Source organism: Marmota monax, unplaced genomic scaffold (assembly GCF_021218885.2).
Source record: "Marmota monax isolate L192 unplaced genomic scaffold, Marmota_monax_Labrador192_F-V1.1 WCK01_AAM20220418_F8-fsc00046, whole genome shotgun sequence".
Lineage (NCBI taxonomy): Eukaryota > Metazoa > Chordata > Mammalia > Rodentia > Sciuridae > Marmota > Marmota monax.
This window is the reverse complement of record NW_026692486.1, coordinates 11,351,959-11,379,890: the sequence shown is the minus strand read 5'-3', so window position 1 is coordinate 11,379,890 and position 27,932 is coordinate 11,351,959. Positions and strand designations below refer to the sequence as shown.

The window sequence follows — 27,932 nt, the reverse complement described above, 5'->3', positions numbered from 1 at the left end:
TTAAAAATTCAGAAGTATCCTTTACTTATATTGCTTTTGTTTTTAAAACTCTGTTCTAGGTCTTCTTGAAGATTTTCTCTTCTTTAAGATACAAATAGTGGTACTTAAAATAATACTAACAACCACAACAAGCACAATAGACCCCACCACTGACAGACCACAGTAGAAATATTAACTCCAGAATCATGATTAGGATGACTTTCACCAGGATTAGGATTTGGTTGGCTTTCATCAGGACCAGGATCTGCTTGAGGGACAAACAAAGCCACTTGTGCAATATTGGATACTTTTGATGTCAAATTGCTTTTGTCTACACTTTGAATGGCAATGAATATGTGGGTTATGTTTTCTTCTGAGATGTTTCCTGGTTTAAATGCAAAGGTTTCCTTGGAGTTCGCCTCTTTTGGTGATAGGTCGGTAGTGTTCACTTGAAGTGCATCATCAAAATTGTCTCTTAGATCAATGATACTTCCACTTATTCTTATGATATACTGTCGAACTAAGAAAAGAATTACAGGCAGTTTAATAACTGTAGCATAGATACCATATAAATTTCTTTCCATTTACTCTCAAAAATGTTGTTTACTTATGCATGGTATATACTCACAAAAAAAGTTACTGCTTTTTAAATAAACCTGAATTCTGACTTTTAAGCTCTGCCAAATGTTACTATCTTTGCATGAGAAGTAAAACCATGTTAAAATATCTCCTTTGATTGATTAAAAAATATCAGATTATAAAATTAAAAGTTCAGTGAGCTGTCAGTCAAAAACTGTTCTTTCCTAACCTGCCCATACACCCTTGCTTTTGCAATGAGCACCTTTAACTTAAGTTGAAACCACATGATACTTTATGCTTACCTGTTCCGACATCAAAATTATCTCCTGGCGCTGTCCATGTTAGATTGATCTGATCCCCCTCAGATGTGGCATCAAGGTCTGTGATTTGACTTGGAGGGAACAGGTCAGGCAAGGGAACATTTGTAGAGTCTGGAACTTGTGACACCACAAATGCACCTCCAGATGCTGTTCGGCTGAAATTCTCCAATATTGTCTGAGTATCCTCAGTAGTTTCAGGTCTTGTTGTATTCTGTTCAATTTTGCCTGCATTAAAAATTTTCTAGTTTAAAGTGAGCAAATAAATCACCTTCTTCATCCCACTAGTCTTTCCCTTTTTTTCTTCATGTGTATAGTCAAATTTTTAGTAAGGCCTGTGACACAATCATAAGTGCCAATTGGTGGGATAATTCATCTTTTAGTTTCCTTTAGGATAAAACTGGATAATAAATTGCTTTGGAGTAAAGACTGTCACATGAGAATAATGTTATCTACAAATTCAATGTATACCTTCAAAAAAGTTTGCTTTACATTTCAAATTATCTTCAGGCTGGAATATACCTTGGGAAAAACCAGTTTCCTTCCAACCACTCCATGCTGCAAGTGCTATGGAATAATACTTATTGTACTCTAATTGCTAAGAAAAAGCCCCTGAAAGTCACAAGAGAAGTGACTATGCAAGGGAAAGTTAGCAAAGAATGCATTCTTCATGCTTATCATCACCTTGCTCTACACATTTCTTCTTTTGACTTAAAAAAAGCATTCCAGTATATGACAAAAGTATGGTTAGTTAACTAACATCCTGAGTACACTTTGTGTTAAAATTCATAGGAAGGATTGTTCTTAAAACCCCTTAGGAATTGAAATCATTAGAGTTCTCTTTAAGTATTACAGATGCATATATCTGACCCCTGCCTTGATAAGAGATGAGGAGAGAGGTTCCAGGCCATAATGTTCCTGTTTGGAAGTCACTTTCACATTCTAACCTTTAAAAAAAAAAAAAGGTCTTTTTTTTTCTCATTTCTGTTCCTTTGCTTTAAAGTCTAGCCTGTGTTAAATAAGTGTGTGTGGTTGATTCAGTGCTAGTGTATGTTTCGTGGGAAACTTAAGTACTTTATTGGAAACATCTAGTCTTTCTGGATGTTTAAAAGTACAAAACCTATGGCAAAAGTAGAGGGCTGAAATAATGCCCTTTATATATTTTTTGTTACTGTATAGGAATGGTTGGAATTTAGGGGAATGGAGTTATTAAACTTGATGTTTTGGAGAGTGTGTTGACTGTTCACTGGGTGCGGGGTGGAGAGAGAAGAAAGTATGGAGCAAGAATTCTTCTGTTCCCCTTATATTAGTTCAGATTCTCTAGCTACTGTTAAATGTATAATTTAGTTAATATTTCCGGGTATTAAAGGATAAGTCCTAATACCAAAAATTATATTAGAAGTAGCAAAATAATCTCTATGTGATTATCCTTTTGTTATTATTATTATTATTCTTTAAGGAAGAACTATCTTCTGGGAGTGACCTTTGTTTGCTTACCTCTTAAACCTAGTGGTAGTCCTGTACTTAGTCACTGAAAAGGGATAGGAGGAAGGGTAAGGGGAATGACTATTTGCTAGCATCTCCATATCTGGAAGTCTGTTTTAGATCATAATCATAAATCTATATGCGCATTTTTTTTGTAATGTACTTGTGCTTATTGTGTACAAAGTTCATACTTTATTTCATAAATTTCATAACATCTAAATTTTCTAGATGCCCAAGGTGATAGTATATCATAAAAATTAAACCTAGTGAATTAGCCAACTTGTAAATATCTTTTTGGTACAATTGATAGGAAAGATGCATCTTGGACATGAAATTATTTTTATCTCTGGGCAATGTTTTTCAGGACTTATTCCTTAGGCTAGCAGCAGAGGGGCAGAAGGAAGCACATAAGTAAACATGGGAGCAAACACTGAAAGATTTACATTTTGATGTGAGCTACTGATGTGTGTGCATCTTCTGGCTGTACTGTAGGAATACTTAAATTCACTGGGGACATGCTCTCTTGCTAGTATTTTAGTAGTAGAAATCTGATAGAGAACCTTCTGAGAAACATTATGCTTGGTGTATTGTGTTGCTTTAAGTCTCATTTTAATTGAGAATTAAAGGAATACATTATTGTAGTTGAAACTTTGCTAATATATCTATCTAGAGACCTGTTGCCATTTCTGCCTTGAGTGAAAATTTTGTCGCAGGAAAGGCAGGATTACGATTTTTTTTCTAACAGAAGGTATTGCTGTAGTATAGTATTCTTGATTATCAAAAATGCTCATGTAGCTTTGGCATTTTGAACTGGTGAATATTTATGATGCACAGAAAAACCCAATTCACACTATGATTTCAACCACACAAAATGAGATGTTATATATGGACATGCAGGTTCTGAAAGGACATGTCCAGCTAAGCTACTTGTGACTCCATGACTTTGTTCTTTCCTTGTGTTTTTCTGTTTCCTCTAATGTGCATATTAACTTTTAAAATATAAAAGATACTTTAAAGGCAAACAAACAGAAAACAACATTACAAATAAATGTTTATTTTTAATAGCACATGTAATCTGAAGGATAAATTCTGCTTATACTTAGGCTCATAACATATTGATTTGTTTTTATGTCCTGAGCTGAAAATTCGGCATATTTTTGTTGATATCATGAAGTTTTCTCAAACTGATCTAATACTAGCTAACAGTTTTTAAATGTTTACTAGGTGCTAGGCATTATTCTAAAGCTTAGATCAATTTGAAGGCAATTAGCCAAGAACTTCATTCCAGAAGTGGGAAAAGCTATATTTTGAGTTGTAAGATGTTTGAAGCCTCAATTATACCAAATCCCGAATATTATTCAATCTATACATGAATTCAGATGCCATGAGCTACTCACCATCTACCACCCAGCCTGGTATATAGGCAGCTCTATTCAGTGGGTACTGCAAGCTTCGCCTGGCAGAGTCTGTTCCTCCGTGAGCCCGCACTTTTAAGTTATATCTGCCATTTTCTGAATAAGATGTAAAATACCTGGAGTAGACCCCGTCATCTTTGAAAGAATCAGCACCTTATCATAGAAATGAAGAAATAAATGATTGTAAATACAAAGATAAATTCATGCATTTTCTAATACAACAAGCTTTGGCCTCTATAACATGCCCCCTAGACCAGGCTTCATATTTAGGGTTTGACCTTCTGGAGACTAGTTCTATTATGCTCTGTCAGCTCAATATATTGATACTAGAGTTGAATTGATACTAGAGTTGTTTTGATATCTTTATATCCATATAGCACATATACAACACTATATTTGTATATGTAAACAAATACCTCATATTCCTGTCCTTAATCTATTTACATATATTTTATAGTGCTTTTACCATTTCTCTGCCAATTGCTGCAATTTTACCTTAATTTATCTAGTCATATTATGTCATCCCTGTGTTTAAATCAAAAAAGGTCCCCACTAGGAAAAAATAGTGACTTTGTATAGAATCTATTTCTCACTCTAGTTGACTACATTACTTGTTTTGCTTTATCTTCAACAACTCTTTCTTTTTCGTTTCTCCAGCCTTTATTCTTCTGATCCATTAACTTTCTGGTCTGACAGAGGAAAATCTCATCTGCTATTAGAAAAAAAATTGGAGGATTTGTGGGATATTATATCATATGTATACTTCTTGATAACACAAGCATTGGCATTACCTGTTCAATTGCCAAACAATTTCCCATAGTTTAAAATTCTAAAACAGTGTATTACAGTGAAGTCCTTGAACCACCAATATCTGTATCTCTAAAAATCTAGATATTTTTAGACATGTAAATTTCTCATACTACTTTGGAAGGGCCTCAGCATTCAATATTTTACCAAACTCTCTAGATGATTCCCTTGTACACTAAAGTTTGAGAATGCCTTCATTGAGCCATTCTTAATCACCAATGCCTTTTTAGTTGAAGACATTTCAAACTAGTTACTTTCCAATTAGCTAAATATTCATCTGGTAAAATGCAAAGAAATCAAACAAGATGCAGGTAAGTTTAATATAGTGCAGATGGGTTTATGGAAAGGGAAAGAAAAGGCAAAGGACAGTTGTGTAAATATCATTATGCCTAAAGAAGGAATTGAGTTGCATGTAAGGATAATTAGCCAACTCTAGTTGAAGACAGTATTATCAAAAGAGTGAATAAATTACATTGTGGAAGGTACTGATTCAAATTTGTAACAATTAAGATGTGAATCAAATTGTTTATTTCCTTGCTTACTGACCTCTTACCCAGAAGCCAGCACAGTTCCTTTTTTCCTATTTGTAACAACTGGTATCTGATGCCCCAGCGAGGAGCCCTCCTTTTTTCAAGTAGCTCCTGCTGCCCCTGGGTCTTAGCTCTCATGTCATTTTTTCAGTTGTTGGGAGTTCTCTTGTTTCTTTCCCTTTTCCTACCAGGGGCCCAGGTAGTACTACTAGATCTCATCTGGCTGCTTGTGCTTGACTATCTCTGAGCAGACTTTCTTGGTGATGTTCCCCTATGAAACACTGGCCCAGCATTGCTGATGCTGTCCTCAACTGCCTGAATGAGATCTACTTAAATGGTGACAATCATTGGCTGACCAATGACAAACAATAATAATGACAACAAATAACGTTTATTGTCAACATCATTGATTGTAGGTTTTATCTGGTAGAATTCCCTACTGATCCTGCTATTTCCCCATCCCTTGGGTATCTATCTTACTGCCCCATTTTGACACAGGACCCTTACCATATCCTGAGTTTTGAAAATATTCATAAAACCAGTGAATTACCTGCACCATTGTCCAAAAGTTCCAAAACTTGTGTTTTTCCACTGTTTGATTCAATGATTGCAGTCACACTGGCTCCAAGAATGGGAAGATACCCTTGGAGAACTTGTGCATAGACGATCATTGGGCTGGGGAAGCTGTTTGTGTCTTTGTTCATTTTAGCATTCACCGTGATTGGAGGCACAGAAGAATTTGCTGCCCTAGAGGTTACTGTCATGGTTAGTATTTCTGTGTTTGCTTTGGCCTGAAGACTGTAAGTCCACGTGCCCACCTAAAATTTCCAATGGAAAGATAGTAAGTTTCCAGAGTTAAATGATATCCTGGTTCCCACTATGCAAATCTACAATAAATCTTAGAAATGTGAAGTATGATCCACAGGTTTTTGATGGTTTTGAGGTTTTAAAATGGTGTGAGTTAAGGTTCAGGCAGGTACTGTCATTATTGTCATGTATGGTGTCTGTATTTTGTGACATCTCATCTGGAAAAAGTAATTACTGGACAGTCTGCTTTTGGTCTTATTCATTGACCTCAACAGCAGTCTTCACACTAACTACAGAGTCTTCCCATAGTTTTTCGTGAGGGTTCTTGTTAGATTTTCTCCTGATACAAGAGTTCTTTATTTCTTTTTCCAGCTATCCACCACAGTCTTTAGGATCACAAAGTCTAAGAGAGTGTATGATAAAATAATTTTGTAGATGATATAATCATCAATACTCACATTTATGACATTAAACAATGAATTTTCAGCTTTTAACTTCAGAGAATGTCTTAAAGCTGATTACTTACCTGTGCAGTTCCTGGAATGCGGAGATAAGCCATTTTGGAAAGAGTGTCCTGTGTGAAAGCTTCTGTCAGTGTCCCATTGGGATTCCAGAGTGAAATACTGGGAGGCTGTTTTTCCCACGTGATGAGAAAGAATGTGTCCTTTCCCACAGTGCTATCAATTATTACAGTGTCATTCATCCAGGTATCATTGTTCAGGGTTAATCCCTTACTTTCGAGCTGTTTAGATACATTTTAAAAATCAATGACTATAGAATAGAATAATTTTATTTTTTTCTTTTAAAGATCAATCTCAATTTCTCATATGAATACGATGTTTTATATGGCATGCCACCTTATACTTGGACTCTTTCTGAAAGATCATTGGTATGTAGCAGTTGTCAGCTAGAAAATGTGGAAATAAGAGGGTCTGAGGGAAGAACAGCATATAAAAGAGCCATTTACAGTTGAGGGGCATGAACTCATTATTATTTTTTTTTTCAGTTTTTTTGATAAACACCCATGCCAGTCTTTAGTATTAACAGGTGATATGGACAGAGATGGACTATTGGGGGTGTGTATGTGTTTGTGTTTTTGTGTATGTGTGTGGTTATCCTCAGTTTCCCCCTCTTCATGATGATCCAAAGTATAATGTTTATGTGTCATTAGAGCTTTATAAATAAGGACCATATAACTGGGGAAAAGCTCTCATGGATACATTTCCCTGATTTGGAATCTTGAAATAGTTTTTCACAGGATAGAGAGTGAAGCTCTGGACAGTAAATACAAAAGAGGAAACTAATGTGTACAGGATGGAATTCTGAGAAAAGACCAATAAAAGATAGGATCTTCTCAGAGAGAAACTTTAAAGAAATTATTAAAATCTCTGTGGATAGCACTTAGTCTAGGAGATTCAACTCTTTTGCTTTATTATTATTTTTTAAAGTGACAAAAATGGTATAAATTTATCATATACAACATGGTGTTTTGAAAAGTATACATGTTATAGATGGGCTAAATCAAGTTAATTTATATGAGTATTACCTCACATCCTTGTCATTTTTTTATGGTGAAAGGACTTAATTTCATGCTGAACAATTTTCAAGGAAATAATGCATGTTATTAACTATCAACACCATGTTTGTATGATAGATATCTTGATCTCATTTCTCCCATCTAACAGAAATGTTGTATCCTTGTTTAATATCTCTCCAAGCCCAACATCCTACCAGCCGCTTGTAATCATCATTATACTCTTTGTTTCTCTGAGTTCAACTGTGTAAAATCATGCACTTTTGTCTTTCTGGGCCTGGCTTATTTCAGGTAACATAATGTCACAGAATATCCAACTTAATTCACTCACTACATGCTTCCTAGGTGAAGCATTCTCTGTAGAATAAGAAATCTCATTTATATTTCCACTTACTCCATAACCCAAAATACCTTCATGCTAATAAAAGTGAGCAGATTGCTACTTTGAAAATCATTGTTATAAAAATCTCCATCTCCTGTTAAGTAAATATATCTTTAGTTTATTATTATTGAGTTAAATCTCCAAACCAATATGTACATATTCTAAGCCACAGGCTCTCCTTCTATGCTCTCTTTATTGTTGGAAAATAGGTCTGTCCAGGTGATCATGCTAAGTTTTAATGTATATAGTGATTTGATGAATAGAAAAACTGAACACAGGAGTCTTGACATAAGGATGCATGACATAGACTTTTGGGAAGAAGATAAACAGATTTTTTAAAAAATATATTTTGATGGAAACAGGCTTTGTTGACATTGTACATGGGATCTGAATTGAAGAACCAGAGCTTAATCAAAGTTCTTGAATTTAAGTAGCAGAAAATGATCCTGTCATTGTGATATAGATGAGAAAAAGAGTTGAGTTCAGAGGAGAGGTGAGTAAAATAAAATGCCAGTGAAAAGTGTGGTTGAAAATATGGGAGAAGCCCTAGCCTTGTAGATACAATAATCATTCACCCTTCTTTCTCGTATTTATTTCCAAGATACATTTCTTCCATTTCCAAATTAGGCAGTTGAGTTCATTTGTCTAAATTTATTTTGTAACAATGAAGTGTAAAGAAAGCTTGGAAATATGGTGAGGTTTTTTTGTTGTTTTTCATTCAAAATGGTTGCTTTAATTTAGATGAAGAAAATGGATGTAGAAGAGCCTACATCCTGGGAACAAATTTTTACTCCTCACACTTCAGATAGAGCCCTAATATCCAGAGTATACAAAGAACTCAAAAAATTAAACAATAAGATAACAAATAACCCAATCAACAAATGGGCCAAAGACCTGAACAGACACTTCTCAGAGGGGGACATACAATCAATCAACAAGTACATGAAAAAATGCTCACCATCTCTAGCAGTCAGAGAAATGCAAATCAAAACCACCCTAAGATACCATCTCACTCCAGTAAGATTGGCAGCCATTATGAAGTCAAACAACAACAAGTGCTGGCGAGGATGTGGGGAAAGGGGTACTCTTGTACATTGCTGGTGGGACTGCAAATTGGTGTGGCCAATTTGGAAAGCAGTATGGAGATTCGGGAAAGCTGGGAATGGAACCACCATTTGACCCAGCTATTGAAGACCTTAAAAGAGCGTACTACAGGGATACTGCCACATCGATGTTCATAGCAGCACAATTCACAATAGCTAGACTGTGGAACCAACCCAGATGCCCTTCAATAGATGAATGGATAAAAAAAATGTGGCATTTATACACAATGGAGTATTATGCAGCACTAAAAAATGACAAAATCATAGAATTTGCAGGGAAATGGATGGCAGTAGAGCAGATTATGCTAAGTGAAGCTAGCTAATCCCTAAAGAACAAATGCCAGATGTCTTCTTTGATATAATGAGAGCAACTAAGAACAGAGCAGGGAGGAAGAGCAGGAGGAAAAGATTAACATTGAACAGAGACATGAGGTGGAAGGGAAAGGGAGAGGAAAGGGAAATTGCACGGAAATGGAAGGAGACCCTCATTGTTATACAAAATTACATATAAGAGGTTGTGAGGGGAAAGGGGAAAAAAAAACAAGGTAGAGAATTAAATTACAGCAGATGGGGTAGAGAGAGAAGATGGGAGGGGAGGAGAGGGGGGATATTAGAGGATAGGAAAGGCAGCAGAATACAACAGTTACTAATATGGCAGTATGTAAAAATGTGGATGTGTAACCGATGTGATTCTGCAATCTGTATACGGGGTAAAAATGTGAGTTCATAACCCACTTGAATCTAAAGTATGAAATATGATATGTCAAGAGCTATGTAATGTTTTGAACAACCAATAAAAAAATAAATAAAATACAAAAAATACAAATAAAAAAAAGAAAATGGATGTAATTTGATTTTAACATTATCCCTTAATCAAATTCTATGGGAATATGAAAAACAGTCTTAGCTATCTCACCATTTATTTTACTCTCGTTTTAGCACTTAATTTGGTTATAGCTAAAGAATAATTTCTATTTCTGGCAGAAGTTTTGATTTTAATTAAAAGTTTACTTTGAGATAAATATAGAACTCAAAACTTAAGACTACCAAATTCTTCTGCTCAGTTATGGTAAATGCAAACACAAAAATCCCAAGAGTGGCAACTCTGACCTGAAGTGACTTCTGGGTGGGATCAGCATTTTCTGATGTAAGGGCACCAAAAGCATCAATGAGGCCATTGTTCACGGCTTCATCTGTAGCTAAAACATGTTTTCCTCCTAAAATGTAAATGCATTAATCAGTTTACTTTCTAGAAAATAAGCACATATTAGTGGTTAATAAGGTAACAGTTTAAATAAAATCAGTTTCAGAATATATTAGTAAAATAGACCAATGTCAGATAGCTGTAGGTTTTAACTCTGAAATGCCAATTTAAAAATGGTATCAGAAGCTATTTTAATATCTCAACATCAAAATCTCAGCTACCCGAAATACATCAAATAATTATGGACTATGAAAGAAGATGTGACAATTCCATGTGGCTAAGCTTGCAGTCTTTACACAGCCCTTTCGGGGAATTATTCACTTTTATATAGGATATAATTCTAAAAAAAAAGCGGTTTTTAGATTTTACAAAGTATAGATCAAACAGCAAATTAGAATGATAATATACAAATTACAAAGATATTAGAAAGATGCTGCAGTACCCTGACAATCATTGACAGGCGATAGAAGAAAAGTAAGCAGTGGAGTCAAGTTTAAAAAGTACTACTTGGAAAATATTTAAATTAGACATTTGCTATAAAAGCCCTTTGAATGGGCATGGCAACTCAGGCCTGTAATCCTAGCTACTTGGTAGGCTGAGGCAGGAGAATTATAAATTTGAAGCCAGCATTGGCAACTTAAGCGACCCTGTCTCAAACAAAACAAAACAACAAAAACAAAACAGAAACACTTTAAAATGATGAGTCTGTACAACTACAAGCACATTTATATTTGTGACATTAAAGCCATTTTGGTAATTTGTACTCATGAATTATGTTTTGTCTGCTATTTAGAAGGCATTAGAAACATTTAATCTGAATCATTCATCTGTGTGCCTAAAATAACAGCTACCATAGTTAATATCTATTATTTGGATATTTTGGCTGAGCTTCTGTCCAACATGGCCTCCCACTCACAGCCTGCTTCACAAATAAGCACCTCACAGCAGGAATACCACTGTTTCCATAGATTGCCTCACATTGTCACTCCACAATGATTTTTTTTTTTTTTTTTTTTTTTTTGCTCATGGCCTGATTATTTCCCTTTTTCCTTCCTGGAGAAATTTAACACCTTGTTCAAGGCCCAGCAAAGAAATCTCCTCGTTGCTCAGACCTCCTTGCCCTTATTCTCTACAACCTTGGGAGAACTGATGGCTTTCTTTTCTCACATAGAGATTTATTCTTTGATATTTCACATGTTGTCAAGGAATGTTATCATCTTATGTGATCTGATTTGCAGTTTCATTTCCCACTCCAGACAACTGAATTCTGAGTACTGTTAGAACACAGATTGCATCTGGTTTGACTGGGGTTTTCAACTCTTCGCCCAGCACCTGAAAACCAGGTGCTCAAGAGAAGTTGTTGAATTGTCAGCTTCTTTATATACATTGGTATTAAAGGTCTAGAATGTACAGATCATGTTTTACCTGTTTCAATGCTCATCTCTGTTACTGCAGAGTCAGCATCTGGCCCCAAAGCAATTAAATGAATGATGGCCCCACTCTGTTTCACAGCATCAGCACAGCTCCCTGTAGTGCTGTCCTCCCCATCAGTCAGCAGCACTATTTCAGATCCATCTATTTGGGGGTTTAGCTTTTGAATCACCTGCAAGCATAATTCAGACCACAATTACCATCCAAGATCCAAAAGACCAAAGGGAAAAAAAATAGAGGAATAAACAATAGTGTGAAGAATAGAGGAGATAGTTTCTTATAAAATCATAGAAATCAACAATCCCTGGGGAAATTTAAACATTACCTTTTCCTGCCTCCTGACCCCTGCCCATTGAAGAGAATATTTATTCAAATATAATACCTTCTGATACCATTTTTAAATTGGCATTTCAGAGTTAAAACCTAAAGCTATCTGACATTGGAAAATCCTGCCTGGACCAAATGGCAGTGGTGTCTCAGCCTGGGAAATTAAAGTGAACCAGACACCTAAAATTTAACTGTGTAATATGGAAGTAATATTTACTGCTTTCTTTGACTGGACTATCTTGCAACAAAATTCAGTGTATAATGTCTGTTGTATATTCAGATAAATGTATTAAGAATCTACCTCACTAAAGGGAACAGGGGGGAGGAAAAAGGAAAATACTGGGGACTAATTAGGAGCAGATTATATATCATCCTTGTATAATTTTGTCAAAAAGAACCCTAATATTTTTTTTTTTTTTTTTTTTTTTAATTTTTTTATAGAGAATTTTTTTAATGTTTATTTTTTAGTTTTCGGCGGACACAACATCTTTGTATGTGGTGCTGAGGATCGAACCCAGGCCGCACGCATGCCAGGCGAGCGTGCTACCGCTTGAGCCACATCCCCAGCCCAAAAAAAAAACCCTAATATTTTATATAACTGAAATGAACAAATGAAAAAAAAAGAGTGCACTCAAAATAAAAGTCTTGATTTCAAATTAGAAAACTCTTATCATATTTTTTTTAAAAGATATGTTAAATTCTAAGCATGGCAGAGCTAGGGATCTTGTATAACTTTATTTTACTTTTAATAGTAACTGGCACAGATCTAACCATATTAGTGGTATTCAAAGACAACATGAACTATATTTGTTGATTTCTATTTGCAATTGAATTGCTTTCCTACAAGTCTAGCAGTTTGAACCTTAGAGTTCTGAATCTAGATGGTTGTGGTAGAGGAAAAAGAGAACTTAGCCTGGGAGAGCAATTCTATTTCAATTTCTCTGTCAGTTTTAATTAGTAGTGGCTTCTTTGAGCACCATTTTGGAAAACTGAGTCCAGCCAGCAAGGGAAAAAAATGTCAGATTATCAGTGGCTTCTTTGCTCAAGGAGTAGAGACATGTGTACAGAAAAAGTTTGAGAATATAGAAATCCCTAATAGAACTGGTATCAGGGGAAAAATTACCACCCATATTACAATTTGCCTATGGCTTGAGGCAAAGCAACTTATATATATTTTAATACATGGGAAATATTCTCTGACATACATTGAAATCAACTGAAGAGGAAGACTTTTATACACTTATGACATCTGTACAGCATTCCAAAATCATATCCCCCACACAAAGTCAAAACAAAGACCCAAAGATGAAGTAGCGTTCTCTATCCTTCATCTCTCCCTTTTTTGTATTACTTACTGAGCACTTGCCATGGGTCAGCCACTGTGTGGAAATTCAGTAGGAACTACATAGTTCCTACATTCATGGAAATAATTAAATTCAATTTAATAATCCCTACTGAGTTTTGTGTCTTGAGACTGAGAAAATGTAGACATGAGTAAGAAAAAATACAACAAATACTATAACAGAGTACTCTGTAGTTTAAGAGAGATGACATATTACAGAGTTGCCATTTATTGAACATTGATGTTTTACACAGTATGTAATTTATGAAGCCCAATCTCCTGAACTGTCTGCCTATTACCATTCTTGCTCCCTACACTTGGTTTTACGTGGGGCAACAAGATCACCTTCCTAAAACATAAATTGATAATCAGATTCTGGCAGAAGCCCTAGTAGCTGTCTGTTGTACTTAAAACAAATTAAAATTCTTATATATTTTTGAAGTTTTGAATGCTTAGCCATCATTTAATTTTTCAACCACATTTCATACCCCCTCACTTGCTATTCTCCAGTGCCACCAGCTTTTACCATTTCTTGGAATAATCCAGTTTTTATCCAACTCTTCCCAAGGAACTTTGTGCTCTTTTTTCGACATAAACCATTGGCTTCTTCTCATCTTTCAAGTCTTAGTTTAGATGTCACTTTTTAAGGAAGGCCTCAGTCGGCTCTTTTTCTGAAGTGATTCCCTCCTTTCCCAGTTACTCAGAATCATAGCACACTGCTAGGTTATTTTGCAACACTGTCTCCATAATGTGCATTACTGTTTGTATTCACCTAGAGGTAATATCTGTTTGCAAACACCACAGCAAACACGATAGAGACAAGCAGCTTTGATTGGCCCATACCAGCTAGACATTAAATACATGTTGAATAAATGAAAACATGAACTACCTTATGTGCTGGCTTTCATTATCACATTTTACAAAGGAGGAACTCAAGGACTCAGAGGTCAATCATGTTTAGTGTCACAAAGCTAATAGTGACATTTGAGATTTAGATGCAGGTCTTCATTTTATAAACCTACACTTAAAAGGCCATGTAATTCATAAAAGAGACTCTATAGGGTGGTGGAGGGGCAGTAAAAGCTAAAAAGAGAGAGGATTTTGAAGACCTAGTAGAATTTTAACATGTCAAGATGGGAAAGAAGGAAGCATTTTAGGTAGAGAAATTGCATGTGGATAGGTACAGGGACTGCTAGCACACAGGGGGCTTGGAGAGCAATGTGCACAGTAAGTTCTTGGGGCATAGAGCATCAGGAGTGGTGAACTGAGAAAAAGGCTGGAAAATAGAAGAGGGTAATCTTAGCCTCAGGAGACTTTGGAGTAACTTCAGACTGAGGAATTTGGACTTAATTTTATAGACTGTGAGGAGATAGGGAGGGTTTCTAAACAAAAGAAAAATGACAGTTGATATTAATGATGTGTTCAATATGACCATTTGGATAAAATTAACTCTATAATACAGCAAAGATCATTCCAAGTATATAACTGTATAAGTTCACATCATCTTCATAATAATCCTATGAGTAGGCATTCCTCTGTCCTCTATTGTATAGATAAGGCATATGGAATCCATAGAGACCAAGAAGTTTGCCTAAGGTTACAAAGCTAATAAACAGAGCCAGTACTCGGATGCGAAAGGTCATGCCCTGACTCACATGGCTTACACTAGATAGGATTAATAGTCCCTACTTAATAGATAGGCATCAGTTTGCCCTGTCTGAATGCCACATAAACTAAAAGGAGAACTGGCAAAAGTGGAATCACACCAAGTAATTTTCTTCACTGCTCCCAAAGTTGATGGCTTTTGTGCCCACACACTATCATTTACTTAACTGACATTTATTTCTCACCAACTCTTCTATGCGAACAAGAGCAAAATATCTGGCCTTCTTGGACATACAATGTAATGACATTTTTATACTTATTTATTTCCCTATATTTATTCATTGATTCACTGATTCATTTAAAAATGAACTGAATTTTTTTCTGTATATTCTGTGCCTCTTAGGATAAATTATGTTAAAATTAGGCAGAAAGCATGTGTAGAAGCACTTTGTATTAAAATGTCCTAAAAACTAACAAAAAAGAAAAAATACATATTTGTAAATATGCGTTTTACCTGAAATGCAGCTGCAATTCCAGAGCAGATGGAAGTTCCTCCAAGAGCTACAGTAGGTAAGCTCTCCAAGAGCTTGTTTTTTTCGCTGTCACTTTTTATTTGGATTAGCTCACTTTTAACACTGGCTGCACTATCAAAGTGAACCATCCCTACCCAGGATCCATTTTCAACAGTCTGTAGTAGGAAATATTTAGCTGCTTGATTCATTCGATTGAGGCGATTATAAAGCTGAATTAAAAAAAAAAGACAAGAAAACAACAAGTGGTTTTCATCTGGAATATAATAGCAGATCACACAAAATGAGTGGATAAACCTTACTGATAAGAAATTTCTATAAATATTAATTGGTATTGTTGAAGAAAGCAATTATTAATTTGTAAAATTGAAAAATATGGTTATGTGTGTTATGGAACACATACAGTATATTAAGGAGCACATATTTTTCAACTTGAACTGATTACTGCTGCTAACCACCCAAGTTAGAGGTGGAAGCTAGGGAGGAGATTGAGTTGCAAATGATGATACACATTTTAGAGCCTCTCTAATTCCTCCTGGGAGCCTCTGTGCCTGTTGTCCTTGGATGAAATCACATCCCAGAACTCTCAATCCAACCAGACTATCTTGACCTCCACCCAGAACTCAAATGGTTCAACTACTGGGGATTAGTCTTCCCCAAATGCAAAACTTACTTGAGCTGCAGTAAATGCTGAGAATCCCAGTCCCTCCCTCCCTCCTTTCCTCTTCTCCTAACCTTCCCCACCACTTCTCCAGCTATGGATTAATTTGAATTGGTTCTCTGGTAACACTTCAGGACTCACATCCCTCTTCCTGGTATTGGGTTTTTGAGGATGTATACTTCTTCATAATTTGTCCTCTCCATCCCTCCTCACCACACTCAGAGGGTTCCTCTCCACAACCACAACCAAGTTTCTCTCTGAACTTCCTGAACAAGTTACAGGGAAAAACTTCTATACCCCCATATTTGAGTACTCTCCACCACTTTGCTGCTTTACTTTGCCTTTAACCCTGGATCTGCCAACACCCTGTCTCGGGAAGACTCCTCAGCTGCCAATCAGGAGCATTTTCTTTCCTCAGTGACATTTACTGTTCACTTTATGGGTTGCTGTATAGCATTTTGCTGCTTTCTCTGGAACTCTGTGTTACTGTGGTTCATCTCATTAATCGTATCTTTCTCTGCCCTTTTAATAGCTACCCTTTCCCTATTTGCTGAAGTTTTTATTCCTGGCCTGCAGCATGCATGCTCTGTTCTGCTTCAAATGTGTCATCCTCTGGGTGCTTTATCACATTGCATCTGCTTGTTAGTAGTCCATACATTTCAACAAATTTTTATTGACTGTCCCTACATGATAAACTCTGTTCTAGGCCATCGGATAAAAAGGTGCATCAAATAAATTTCCACTTCCTAGAAGAGCTCCCAGGCTAGTTGGGAAAGACATGTGTAGTTTCCATTTAATGCATAGTAATGGACATAAGCACAGGGCAGTGTTAGGATCAGAAGAACCTACAGCGTGTTATAAACCTAGCCCATCTATGGGTGAGTGCCTCTCCCAAATTTTGTAGAATAATATAAGTCATTCAGGTAGTGAGAAAAGGGATAGAAAATTGTGTATTGGACTCTGAACATCTGAATGACATGGAAATGAGCCTAACAGAATGATTTCCATTCACCAAAATATAATGGAATGAATGGCTGCATCTAGCTATATATCGTGTGTATGTGTGTGTGTGTGTGTGTGTGTGTGTCTTTAAGCATAAAGAGGTCACTTGTACAGTTGGTATAAATAAGAGAAAGCCATGTTAGAAATTCTGCTGATTGTTTTTGTTCCTTGAACTGGAACGGGGTTTAGCATCCACTAACCCACTCTATCTGCATGTCTCTTAAGCATTTTCAGTACAAGGACCATAATTAAAAACAACTTTGTATTTCAATGTCTAGTTTTAATTTTCCAACTAAAGTCCTACATCTTCCCCTAGTAACCATCCATTTTCTGTGGGACAAAGAAGGAGATCCTTAGGTTAGGTCTTCTTAACTCTGCTGATATCATCTTTTGCTACAATATTTTTTTGCTACACCTTGATCTCATGATCACAGGAAGTGATGGTATTTTATGTCACCATGTGATTTACAATAACCCAGGTACAGGTAGAGTTCAGTGTGTTCTTAGCATTCAATTATTTCCATTCCCACCCTTCAGAAAAAATGGACCCATGAACTTACAGACATGCTTCCAGACTTATCAAGAACTAAGCACAGAATTCTTTCACTGATCCTCAACAATGAGAACACAGGTGGAGGAGGTGGTGCTGCCATGGGTGTAGTGTTTTTAAAATCCTCAGAATTGCTGATTACCTCCCATGTACTTCTAAAATTGCACTTAATGTTTTGTAAACTTGGAGCTTCTTGGTTATGGTTTTCTGCATTACAAAACTCCAACACCTAAAAGATTAATAAAATGAAAAATAATTTGTTATCCCCTGTACTAAAAAAGCCTAAGTATAAAATTGGAAAAAATTTAAAATATGTTCTGCAAATATACTTTTACTGAATAAAATGTAATTAATGAGAATCAAGTAATTTTACCACAATAGTGATAGTGATAACAGATTACACTTTTTGTGTGCTTACCATGCACCAGCCAATGTTCAAAGAACTCTGTGTTATTATATTTAAGCCTTACTTCACCTGGACAGATAATTTAAAATAGGGTATGTGGGGCAGGGAATGTAGTTCAATGGATAGAGTGCTCATCTAACATGCATAAGGCCTTGGGTTTGACAACCAGCACCACAAAATAATAAAAATAAAAATGAATAAAACTAGAAATGCCCTTTGATTATAAATTCTGAAAATCATGATTGGCATACTTACAGAATCAATGCTTTGCATGAACATTATGGATGCTTTTTCTGTTTGAACTTTATTAGGGAAAAATTGACAGTCCTTTTCATACAATTTTGTTGTAGAATTAATTTTGCAAAAGTTCTCTGTACAACTGCCTCCTTGACACTTATAAACTCTATTTTTGCCAGTGATACCTGTGGAACACCTGAAAAATATGTGACAGTTAATTTTGAGGCAATTTAGTTATTACTAGTTTGCACTTGTGTGACAAATTCCTCTCCCCAGGTGGACATGTATCATTGATTGGGCACCCAATTTTAAGTGGATTCCCCAACCACTTTGTTTTCTTAATCTTAGAATCCAGAGGACAGTCTTTTATTAACTGTGATGCTAGATTGACATTCTAAAATGACCTCTATTAGTTTCCAAGAAGTTACTAATTGGCTTCTTAGAGCATTTGGTTTCTTATTCAGCCCACACTTAGAAGTACTTAACCATCTTTGTTTACTTTTATACAAACAGAAATAATTTTGATCAATTTTGTAGTTAGTCCAACTATGTAATGTACAATTTTAGTCTAAATGAGTTCTGGTCATTGTGGTAGACAGGTGTAAAATACACCAAAATGCCAAATGCCAATCAAATAATTGCCATGAAAGTTATGTGTATTTTAAATAGAAAACCAACTGCATTAAGATAAATTTCCCTAAAAAGAGGCAGTTCTGTAATATAGCGCCTATTATTTGCATTGAGACAAAAGTGAATAATTGTGATTTGAAAGAAGTAAAAAAAAAAACAGTTAAAAGCCTGAGTTCATTAGGAGAATATAAATATCCATGCCTTGTTGCTTCAATTTTCTTTGATTTGCCGCTGTAGAAAGGCTTCTGTTCATTGTACTCATCAAACACTCCCCAGCGGAGATGAGCCCACTCATGGACAAACAATCTACCTGTAGGAAATTATTTCAAATGCATGATGATAATTCAGGTGAAAATTTTTGTATCTCAAAAATTTTAATAAGATCTTTCCATTACAACATATATCTTGATTGAAGATATTCATAACTCCTAACATTTTTGTTTCTAAAAACCCCATGGTATTAAATGACTATACTGTTAAATAGTATATTATCTTTTTATTCCACAACATGTTAAATCAATGAAACATTTATGGAGCATATGCTATCATCAAAGTAGACAAATATTTGGGGTTTGGTAGCTTGAGAGCAAAAGACATTACATAATATAATGATTTATGGTTCTCTAAACTTCAACTCCACCAACAATACAATCAGATATGTAATAATTATTGTATTAAGATGCCATTCGATATAATCAGGAAAATTTGTCTAAAAATCTCTTAAGAGAGTGGTAATGAAGAGACTGGGAAACAGTATTATAGACCACAGAGAATTTTGGGGGTGTCAAAATAAACTGATACATTTATGATATATGTAAGCATTAATTATATAAAATAATTATTATTTTTATTTATATACATTGAATGCAATATTGGGTATTTAAAAACTAAAGACCTCAAAATATTAAGGACCTAAAAAATGAAAAATATAGACCTCAAAATATGGTCCTGAACCAGCAGCATCAACATCACTGGGGAGCTTGCTGGAAATGCAGAATCTCACTCTAAACCTACTAAACCTATTAAATCAAAGTCTAGATTTTAACAATATCTCTATGTTATTGCTTATGCAATCATCTTTAAAATTTAAAATTTTATGATTTTCTGGGCAAATGAGACCTGATTAGTAGGAGTGGAATTATAACCTTCAGTGGAGGGGAAAACCCTCATATCAAGTACTACTATAGGATTTTGGTAAATTTTAAGAAAATTTAAAATTCCCTTCATCTGTGACTATCTTCTAGAAAGTTCCACCCGCAGCCTTCTGCCCTCCTCAGGTTGCTCTATCTCCCATCCACACTTGAAAACCAGCCCTTCTGACTTAGGATTTTATTGCCATTGAAATCATGTCATTTCAGCCTGCATTGTTCTCAATTCTAACAGAAATTTTACTCTGTGTGTGTGTGTGTGTGTGTGTGTGTGTGTGTGTATATATATATATATATATATATATATATATATATATATATATATATATACTTTTAATATCTGCTGGGGCATCCTCCAGCCATACTGAGTTGCTGCCTGGTAGGTCCCAATGATCTGTCTAGATACCATATTACCATTGTGGTTGGTATGAAAATAAGTAGATTTTGAGGCCTCTCTTCTTCATCCTATTTTTCCAAAAGCCTGTTGTTTTTAGGACAAGGTTTGGAGAATGTGAATTTTCTTTTTATAAATACATACATCAAATGACATAACAAACTCCTGTCTAAAAGGAAGGGTGGGACTGTCAGTAATAGAATAGGTCTAAGTTATGGGGTATGATGAAGGATCAAGATCCGAGATGGGGAAAATTGGAAGTCTTTTCTATGACCAGTATAGGTAGAGGAGGTAAAAGTGGACATGAATTTGGATTATAAAACAAAAAAGGTAGTGGCTTCAGTTTTCTCACTCTGGGCCTCTGATAATAGACGAGGAGAGTGACTAGAGATCTTAAGAAAAATGGTAAAAGTTTTGAAATAGCTACTATGGAAATAAGAAAGGTAACTGAGAAGAACCAAGTAAGAATAATGTTAAATAGATTTGAAAACATAACTGAGCTTAGAAACTGTGTGTTTGTAATGATGCCAGTTAGTGTTATGTATTCCTTAAAGAGTCGGGAAACAGGTAACAGGAGCCAAAAAGAGACAGACAAGAGCATATAGTGCAGGAGATGGAAGTTAAGGATAAGAGTGGATGGGGAATTGAGCTATTTGTATTTGTGGCTCAAGTGACTAGATTTGCTGGACATGTCAGGGTAGAAAGAAATTGCACTTAGGGTGGTGTGACATTTTGGGGAACCAAGGAGAGCAATTCTTGTCAGGATAATGTGTGGAAGAGAGGTAAGATTGGGATGGAGGGGATGATGGAGCTTTCAAGGTTGGAGAGAGAAATTGGTCCAGGTATTGATAACTATCGCTGGCTGTGTTGGCAGAAACAGAGACTAATGAACTTTCACTGAACAGGCAATGGGAGAGGCAATTATAGGGTATGGGGTTGCATGAAAGTTTTTACTGAATAGTGACATGTGAACTGGAATCTCCTTTAATAGTGATCTTCATTTTTGTCTGGAAAATAATTGCTTTCATTCATCTGAATAAATAATCTTAACATTATATTGAATTAGATGAAATTTCCATTTTTGAAATGATCAACTACAAATGATCAACTACAAACAGTTTCATTTGATATAAGCAAGTAGTTTAAATAATAATATCAGCAAATAATAGCCTATGAATTTTTCTCTTGATCAGTAACTGGCATCATGGCTCTCTCCAGCTTGTTCCCCATCTGGTTTTTATGGAACTTACGTGTGATTGATTAACAGATGTGGAGAACTAGAAAACTGAAATCTAAAAAGTATGCCTTAGAAAACATTTATTAATTCTGGTGTCAAAATTTCTGAAACATTACTGACACTATATTGTATACCTTTACATGGATTCTCTAGATTGTGGTTCACAAAAATTCTACAAGGTAGAAACTCAACTAGTCACCATTTTGTCAGGAATAAGCACAGACAGGGTGGGTCACTTGTTTAACATACACCTGGCAAAAAACAAAAACAAAAGACAGAGGAGCCAGGATTTGAACCCAAAGACTTTGGCTCCAAGATCTGTCCACTAAAGCTGGGAACAGAAATGCTTACTTAAAATGAGTGGTTTTAGCCAAATTTCCTACCTGATGGTCCATATTCATTTTGTTTTTTTCCCAGTACAAAGTCAGGGGTGAAATGAATGTATTCTGCTTTCTCTCCACATTCTGTGAACTGCCTGGTGTAGGGTTCATCTCTGCCTGGGAGGGCTGGTGCTGCAACTCTAACATCAGCCTGAGAATGTTTCAAAAAATCATTAAAATAAGAAGAACAGAAATGATAATATTTAATTAGAAAGACTCTGAGACAATCAGTTGTGGCAAACCTGAGAAGCATCTGAAAATATTCTTTGTTTTTGTTAGAGAAGATTTTGACACTTACTTGTTCATAGCTCTCATGTTTTGGCCTCTTGTATTCAGGACTTCCTTCCCAATTCTCAGGAATTAATATAGAAACATTTTTGAAAAAAAATCTTTTCTGTGTGGCTTCAAACAAGTAGGTAGATGCTGTAGTGACCATGTCCTATTTTAAAGAAAAATAATATGTGAGTATTGCTGAGCAGAGTTCATCTCTGACATCTCCCCCTGGTACCTGTCAACACAAAAGCACTTGCCTGATGATGGCCCACCATTCTGCAACCTGTCAAACTCAAACTAATGCTTTGTCCTACATATTGAAAGGCTTATCAGTCTTCTGTTCTCTTACCCCAAAAGACAATTGCTTTTGTTGGTGTTTAGAGGAACTGATTAATATGAATATACACATGAACTTTGGGTTAATTTTCTTTGTCTCAGTACTGGTCATTAGTTCTTTCTGGTTCACAGATCTTGGTTGATTTATATAATGTTCTGAAGTTCAGTTTCCTCACCTCTTCAATGAATCACTGCTACACACCTATTTTGACGGTTGTCATAAAGATGAGATGAATTAGAAAGTACTCTGTCCATAAGCAGCCCTAAAGCTGCTTGATATCAGTACTAAAAATCTGAGTCAAGAAAAGCTTTAATGGATGCAAGCTCAGGAAAACAGTCTGGGAAAGAATATTTTGGTGTGGGTTTTTGCCCTCTTATTCAAGCCAGAACTAAAACCCAGGTCTATCAGCATTTAAACTCATGAGCAGGATTTCAATTCCGAGTTTATTTTATATGATGTGGGAAGAGTCATCTATCTTTTCAGAACCCCAGATTTCTCTTTCTGTGTAATGTGAATGATAGTATTTTATACCATTACAAGTTATAAATGTAAGAAATTCATTGAGGGCTGAGGAAATACCAAGAAATATTGTGATATCTAGGCTTGGGCATGTGTGCAAGTATTGAATTTACACTTTTAGTGTTCATAAAAGACCATGTTAAGACACTCTTTACTCCAACAAAACATTTTATCAAATATTGATTTCTGAGTTCAAAAATGTTTACAATTGATCTATTAGCCCTGAACACTAAAAAACTATCATTAAGAATTAGATGTGCCTCATAGAATGAATTTGGAAGTTCTCCCTCTTTTTCTATTTCCTGAAGTAGCTTGAAAAGTATTGGTATTAGTTCTTCTTTAAAGGTTTTGTAAAATTCTGCTGTATACCCATCCGGTCCTGGGCTTTTCTTAGTTGGTAGTCTTTTTATGGTTTCTTCTATTTCCTCAATTGATATTGGTCTGTTTAGGTTTTCTATATCCTCCTGACTCAATCTGGGCAGATCATATGACTTAAGAAATTTATCTATGCCTTCACTATCTTCTAATTTATTGGAGTATAAGGATTCAAAACAGTTTTTGATTATCTTCTGTATTTCTGAAGTGTCTGTTGTGATATTGCCTTTTTCATCCCGTATGCTAGTAATTTGAGTTCTCTCTCTTCTTCTCTTCGCTAGCATGGCTAAGGGTCTGTCGATTTTGTTTATTTTTTCAAAGAACCAACTTTTAGTTTTGTCAATTTTTTCAATTATTTCTTTTGTTTCGATTTCATTAATTTCAGCTCTGATTTTAATTATTTCTTGCCTTCTACTTCTTTTGCTGTTGTTTTGCTCTTCTTTATCAAGGATATAAAATCAACACGCATAAATCAAAGGCATTCCTGTATATCAGCGAAAAATCCTCTGAAATGGAAATGAGGACAACCCCTCCATTCACAATATCTTCAAAAAAAATAAAATACTTGGGAATCAACCTAACAAAAGAGGTGAAAGACTTATACAATGAAAACTACAGAGCCCTAAAGAGAGAAATAGAAGAAGATCTTAGAAGATGGAAAAATATACCCTGTTCATGGATAGGCAGAACTAACATCATCAAAATGGCGATATTACCAAAAGTTCTCTATAGGTTTAATGCAATGCCAATCAAAATCCCAATGGCATTTCTTGTAGAAATAGAGAAAGCAATCATGAAATTCATATGGAAAAATAAAAGACCCAGAATAGCAAAAACAATGCTAAGCAGGAAGTGTGAATCAGGCGGTATAGCGATACCAGACTTCAAACTATACTACAGAGCAATAGTAAGAAAAACAGCATGGTACTGGTACCAAACAGGCGGGTGGACCAATGGTACAGAATAGAGGACACAGAAACCAATCCAGAAAACTACAACTATCTTATATTTGATAAAGGGGCTAAAAGCATGCAATGGAGGAAGGATAGCATCTTCAACAAATGGTGCTGGGAAAACTGGAAATCCATATGCAACAAAATGAAACTGAATCCCTTTCTCTCGCCATGCACAAAAGTGAATTCAAAATGGATCAAGGAGCTTGATATCAAATCAGAGACACGCCGTCTGATAGAAGAAAAAGTTGGCTACGATCTACGTACTGTGGGGTCGGGCTCCAAATTCCTCAATAGGACACCCATAGCACAAAAGTTAATAACTAGAATCAACAAATGGGACTTACTCAAACTAAAAAGTTTTTTCTCAGCAAAAGAAACAATAAGAGAGGTAAATAGGGAGCCTACACCCTGGGAACAAATCTTTACTCCTCACACTTCAGATAGAGCCCTAATATCCAGAGTATACAAAGAACTCAAAAAATTAGACAATAAGAGAACAAACAACCCAATCAACAAATGGGCCAAGGACCTGAACAGACACTTCTCAGAGGAGGACATACAGTCAATCAACAAGTACATGAAAAAATGCTCAACATCTCTAGCTGTCAGAGAAATGCAAATCAAAACCACCCTAAGATACCATCTCACTCCAGTAAGATTGGCAGCCATTATGAAGTCAAACAACAACAAGTGCTGGCGAGGATGTGGGGAAAAGGGTACACTTGTACATTGCTGGTGGGACTGCAGATTGGTGCAGCCAATTTGGAAAGCAGTATGGAGATTTCTTGGAAAGCTGGGAATGGAGCCACCATTTGACCCAGCTATTCCCCTTCTTGGTCTATTCCCTAAAGACCTAAAAAGAGCATGCTACAGGGACACTGCTACATCGATGTTCATAGCAGCACAGTTCACAATAGCAAGACTGTGGAACCAACCTAGATGCCCTTCAATAGACGAATGGATAAAAAAATGTGGCATTTATACACAATGGAGTATTACTCTGCATTAAAAAATGACAAAATCATAGAATTTACAGGGAAATGGATGGCATTAGAGCAGATTATGCTAAGTGAAGCTAGCCAATCCCTAAAAAACAAATGCCAAATGTCTTCTTTGATATAAGGAGAGTAACTAAGATCAGAGTAGGGACGAAGAGTAGGAGAAGAAGATTAACATTTAACAGGGATGAGAGGTGGGAGGGAAAGGGAGAGAGAAGGGAAATTGCATGGTAATGGAAGGAGACCCTCAGGGTTATACAGTGGAGGGGGTAGAGAGAGAGGAGGGGAGGGGAGGGGAGAGGTGGGGAGGGGGGAGGGTGGAGGATGGGAAAGGCAGCGGAGCACAACAGACACTAGTATGGCAATATGTAAATCAATGGATGTGTAACTGATGTGATTCTGCAATCTGTGTATGGGGTGAAGGTGGGAGTTCATAACCCACTTGAATCAAAGTGTGGAATATGATATGTCAAGAAATTTGTAATGTTTTGAACAACCCACAATAAAAAATTAAAAAAAAATACAAAAAAACCCAAAGAATTAGATGTGCTATCTGCTCTTATAACCCATACTTTTTAGCAAAAGGAATATTTATCTTTTTTGGAATTCAAAGGGTACAATAAGCAAAGACCTCTATGTTGCAACAGAATTTATAGGAATAAATAATAAATAGCAGCCACAGAATCACCAATGAAGGCTTCAAAAGTGAACATCCCAACACAGTTCTGGAAATTGAATATAAGGAATGAGTATATGTAGATGTCAGATAGAGAGAAACAACTCACATCACTGTAAGCCCAAATCTCTGCATTATGTGGGATTTTTATGGTTCAGAGAAACTGGAAAATCAGGGTCTTGATGCCTTTCTCTTCTCTGTTTGCGCTTACCTCATGCATTCAAATCATCACACACTGATTGATGAATCTTAAATTTTTACCTACACACAAATTGTCATCCTAGATTCAGTTTCTTGTCTTCTCTACTTGGATATCTAATAAGCATCTTAATTTCAAAACCCTTAAACTATCTCCAGATCTCCAAACTGCCAAACTTCCTTACTCACAGTTGTACCCTTCTCAATTGATGAGAATATAATCATTCCAAGTGTTTACGCAAAAGTTTAGGTCCTGTCTTGATTATTACCTTCCCCTATCACACACCCATCTAAATCATCAGGAAGTATTGTCCATGATACCCTAAGAACATGTTCAGAATCACACATACTAACTATCTCTACCACAATACCACTGTCCTTGTCACAATTACTGCTCACCTGCCACAGCTTTCTACCTGTACTCCTGTATTGCAACAGCATTCATACAGGATGAGCAACAAGTGCCAACCCTTCACCATTTCCTCCACAGCACTGTTGGAACAATCCTAGAACATGAAGTACAGTGCACACCTCCCCTAACAAACTCCTTAATAGATACTCAGAGTAGAAGCCAAAGGCTTTCCAGTGGTGTGTGCTCTGCTTCCTCTTCAACTTCAGCTAAACTCACTCTTCCTCCTCTTCATCCATGTCATTTCCTTGGTCACAGGAAGAATGCTGTCATCTCCATGCTGTGCCCATCCCACAGATTGTCAGTGGGCTCTCCTTTCACTCATGTCTGTCTCCTTGAGACGTCAACTGATCAGAGAGGTCTTCCCTGACTATCCTACATGACACTAATATTCTCCAATTATTCTACTCCCACCCATACTCTGAACTCTCTTTCCTGATTTGGTGTATTCCACAGCAACCTGCTAACATCTGACCTGCTGATTTACTCATTTTTATTAATTAGATCTCTGAAAAAAAAACATACACTCCATGAGACCAAAGGCTTTTTAAAATTTAAATCACTGCTTTCTCTTCTAGCATGCCATAAGCATTCAATAAATAACTTACCAAAGAACAGATAAGTTCAAATGCTAATTTCCAGATGAGGAAACTGAGGATCAGGGGGCCCTATGCCATATTGTTCATACTGTGATGAGGTAGGCTAGAACCCCATCTAGAACCTCTACTTCCCTCTGCCCATTCCAACATTGTCCCCACTGCACCATGCTGCTTTTAAACTTTCTGGAGATTTCAGAGTTTCCATGATAATTATTAACTTTAATTAACATTTTTTTCTTTTCCATAATTAAAACAGAAGATATCACATCTATTTTACCTTTATTTGTTCAATTAGTTTTCCATCTTCTGGCACACCAGGATCTATAGCAATGACCAGGTCTTCATAACCATTGCCATTCACCCTCACAAGGGAAGTGTCTGACCTCTGCAGCAGGAATAGGACTAAGAGGGAGACCAAACCTCTGAATAACCTCATTGTTCCTTTCTGGTTATTCAAAAGGCTTCTTTCACCCTGTCTCTCTCTGTCTATATATACCTCTAAAAATTATGGATGTTGACTGTTTAAAGGTCAATATTACATATATGGGAAAGTATTTGACTTCAATTTAC

The 27,932-nt window shown here is 36.0% G+C and overlaps 1 protein-coding gene across 1 annotated transcript; it reads right to left on the bottom strand.

Annotated features, from left to right (window-relative positions):
* Nucleotides 1-27,798, bottom strand: LOC124091927 (calcium-activated chloride channel regulator 4-like). Its single transcript, XM_046443151.2, has 14 exons — nt 27,640-27,798; nt 22,321-22,461; nt 22,026-22,173; nt 19,065-19,173; nt 18,252-18,429; nt 17,601-17,819; nt 15,362-15,589; nt 11,568-11,745; nt 10,049-10,155; nt 6,446-6,661; nt 5,663-5,930; nt 3,758-3,928; nt 861-1,103; nt 1-499 (listed from the first exon to the last, which is right to left on the bottom strand). The coding sequence occupies exons 1-14, from the start codon at nt 27,796-27,798 to the stop codon at nt 105-107; spliced, it is 2,760 nt and encodes a 919-aa protein (XP_046299107.1). The 3' UTR covers nt 1-104.
* Nucleotides 27,799-27,932: the final 134 nt, after the last annotated feature.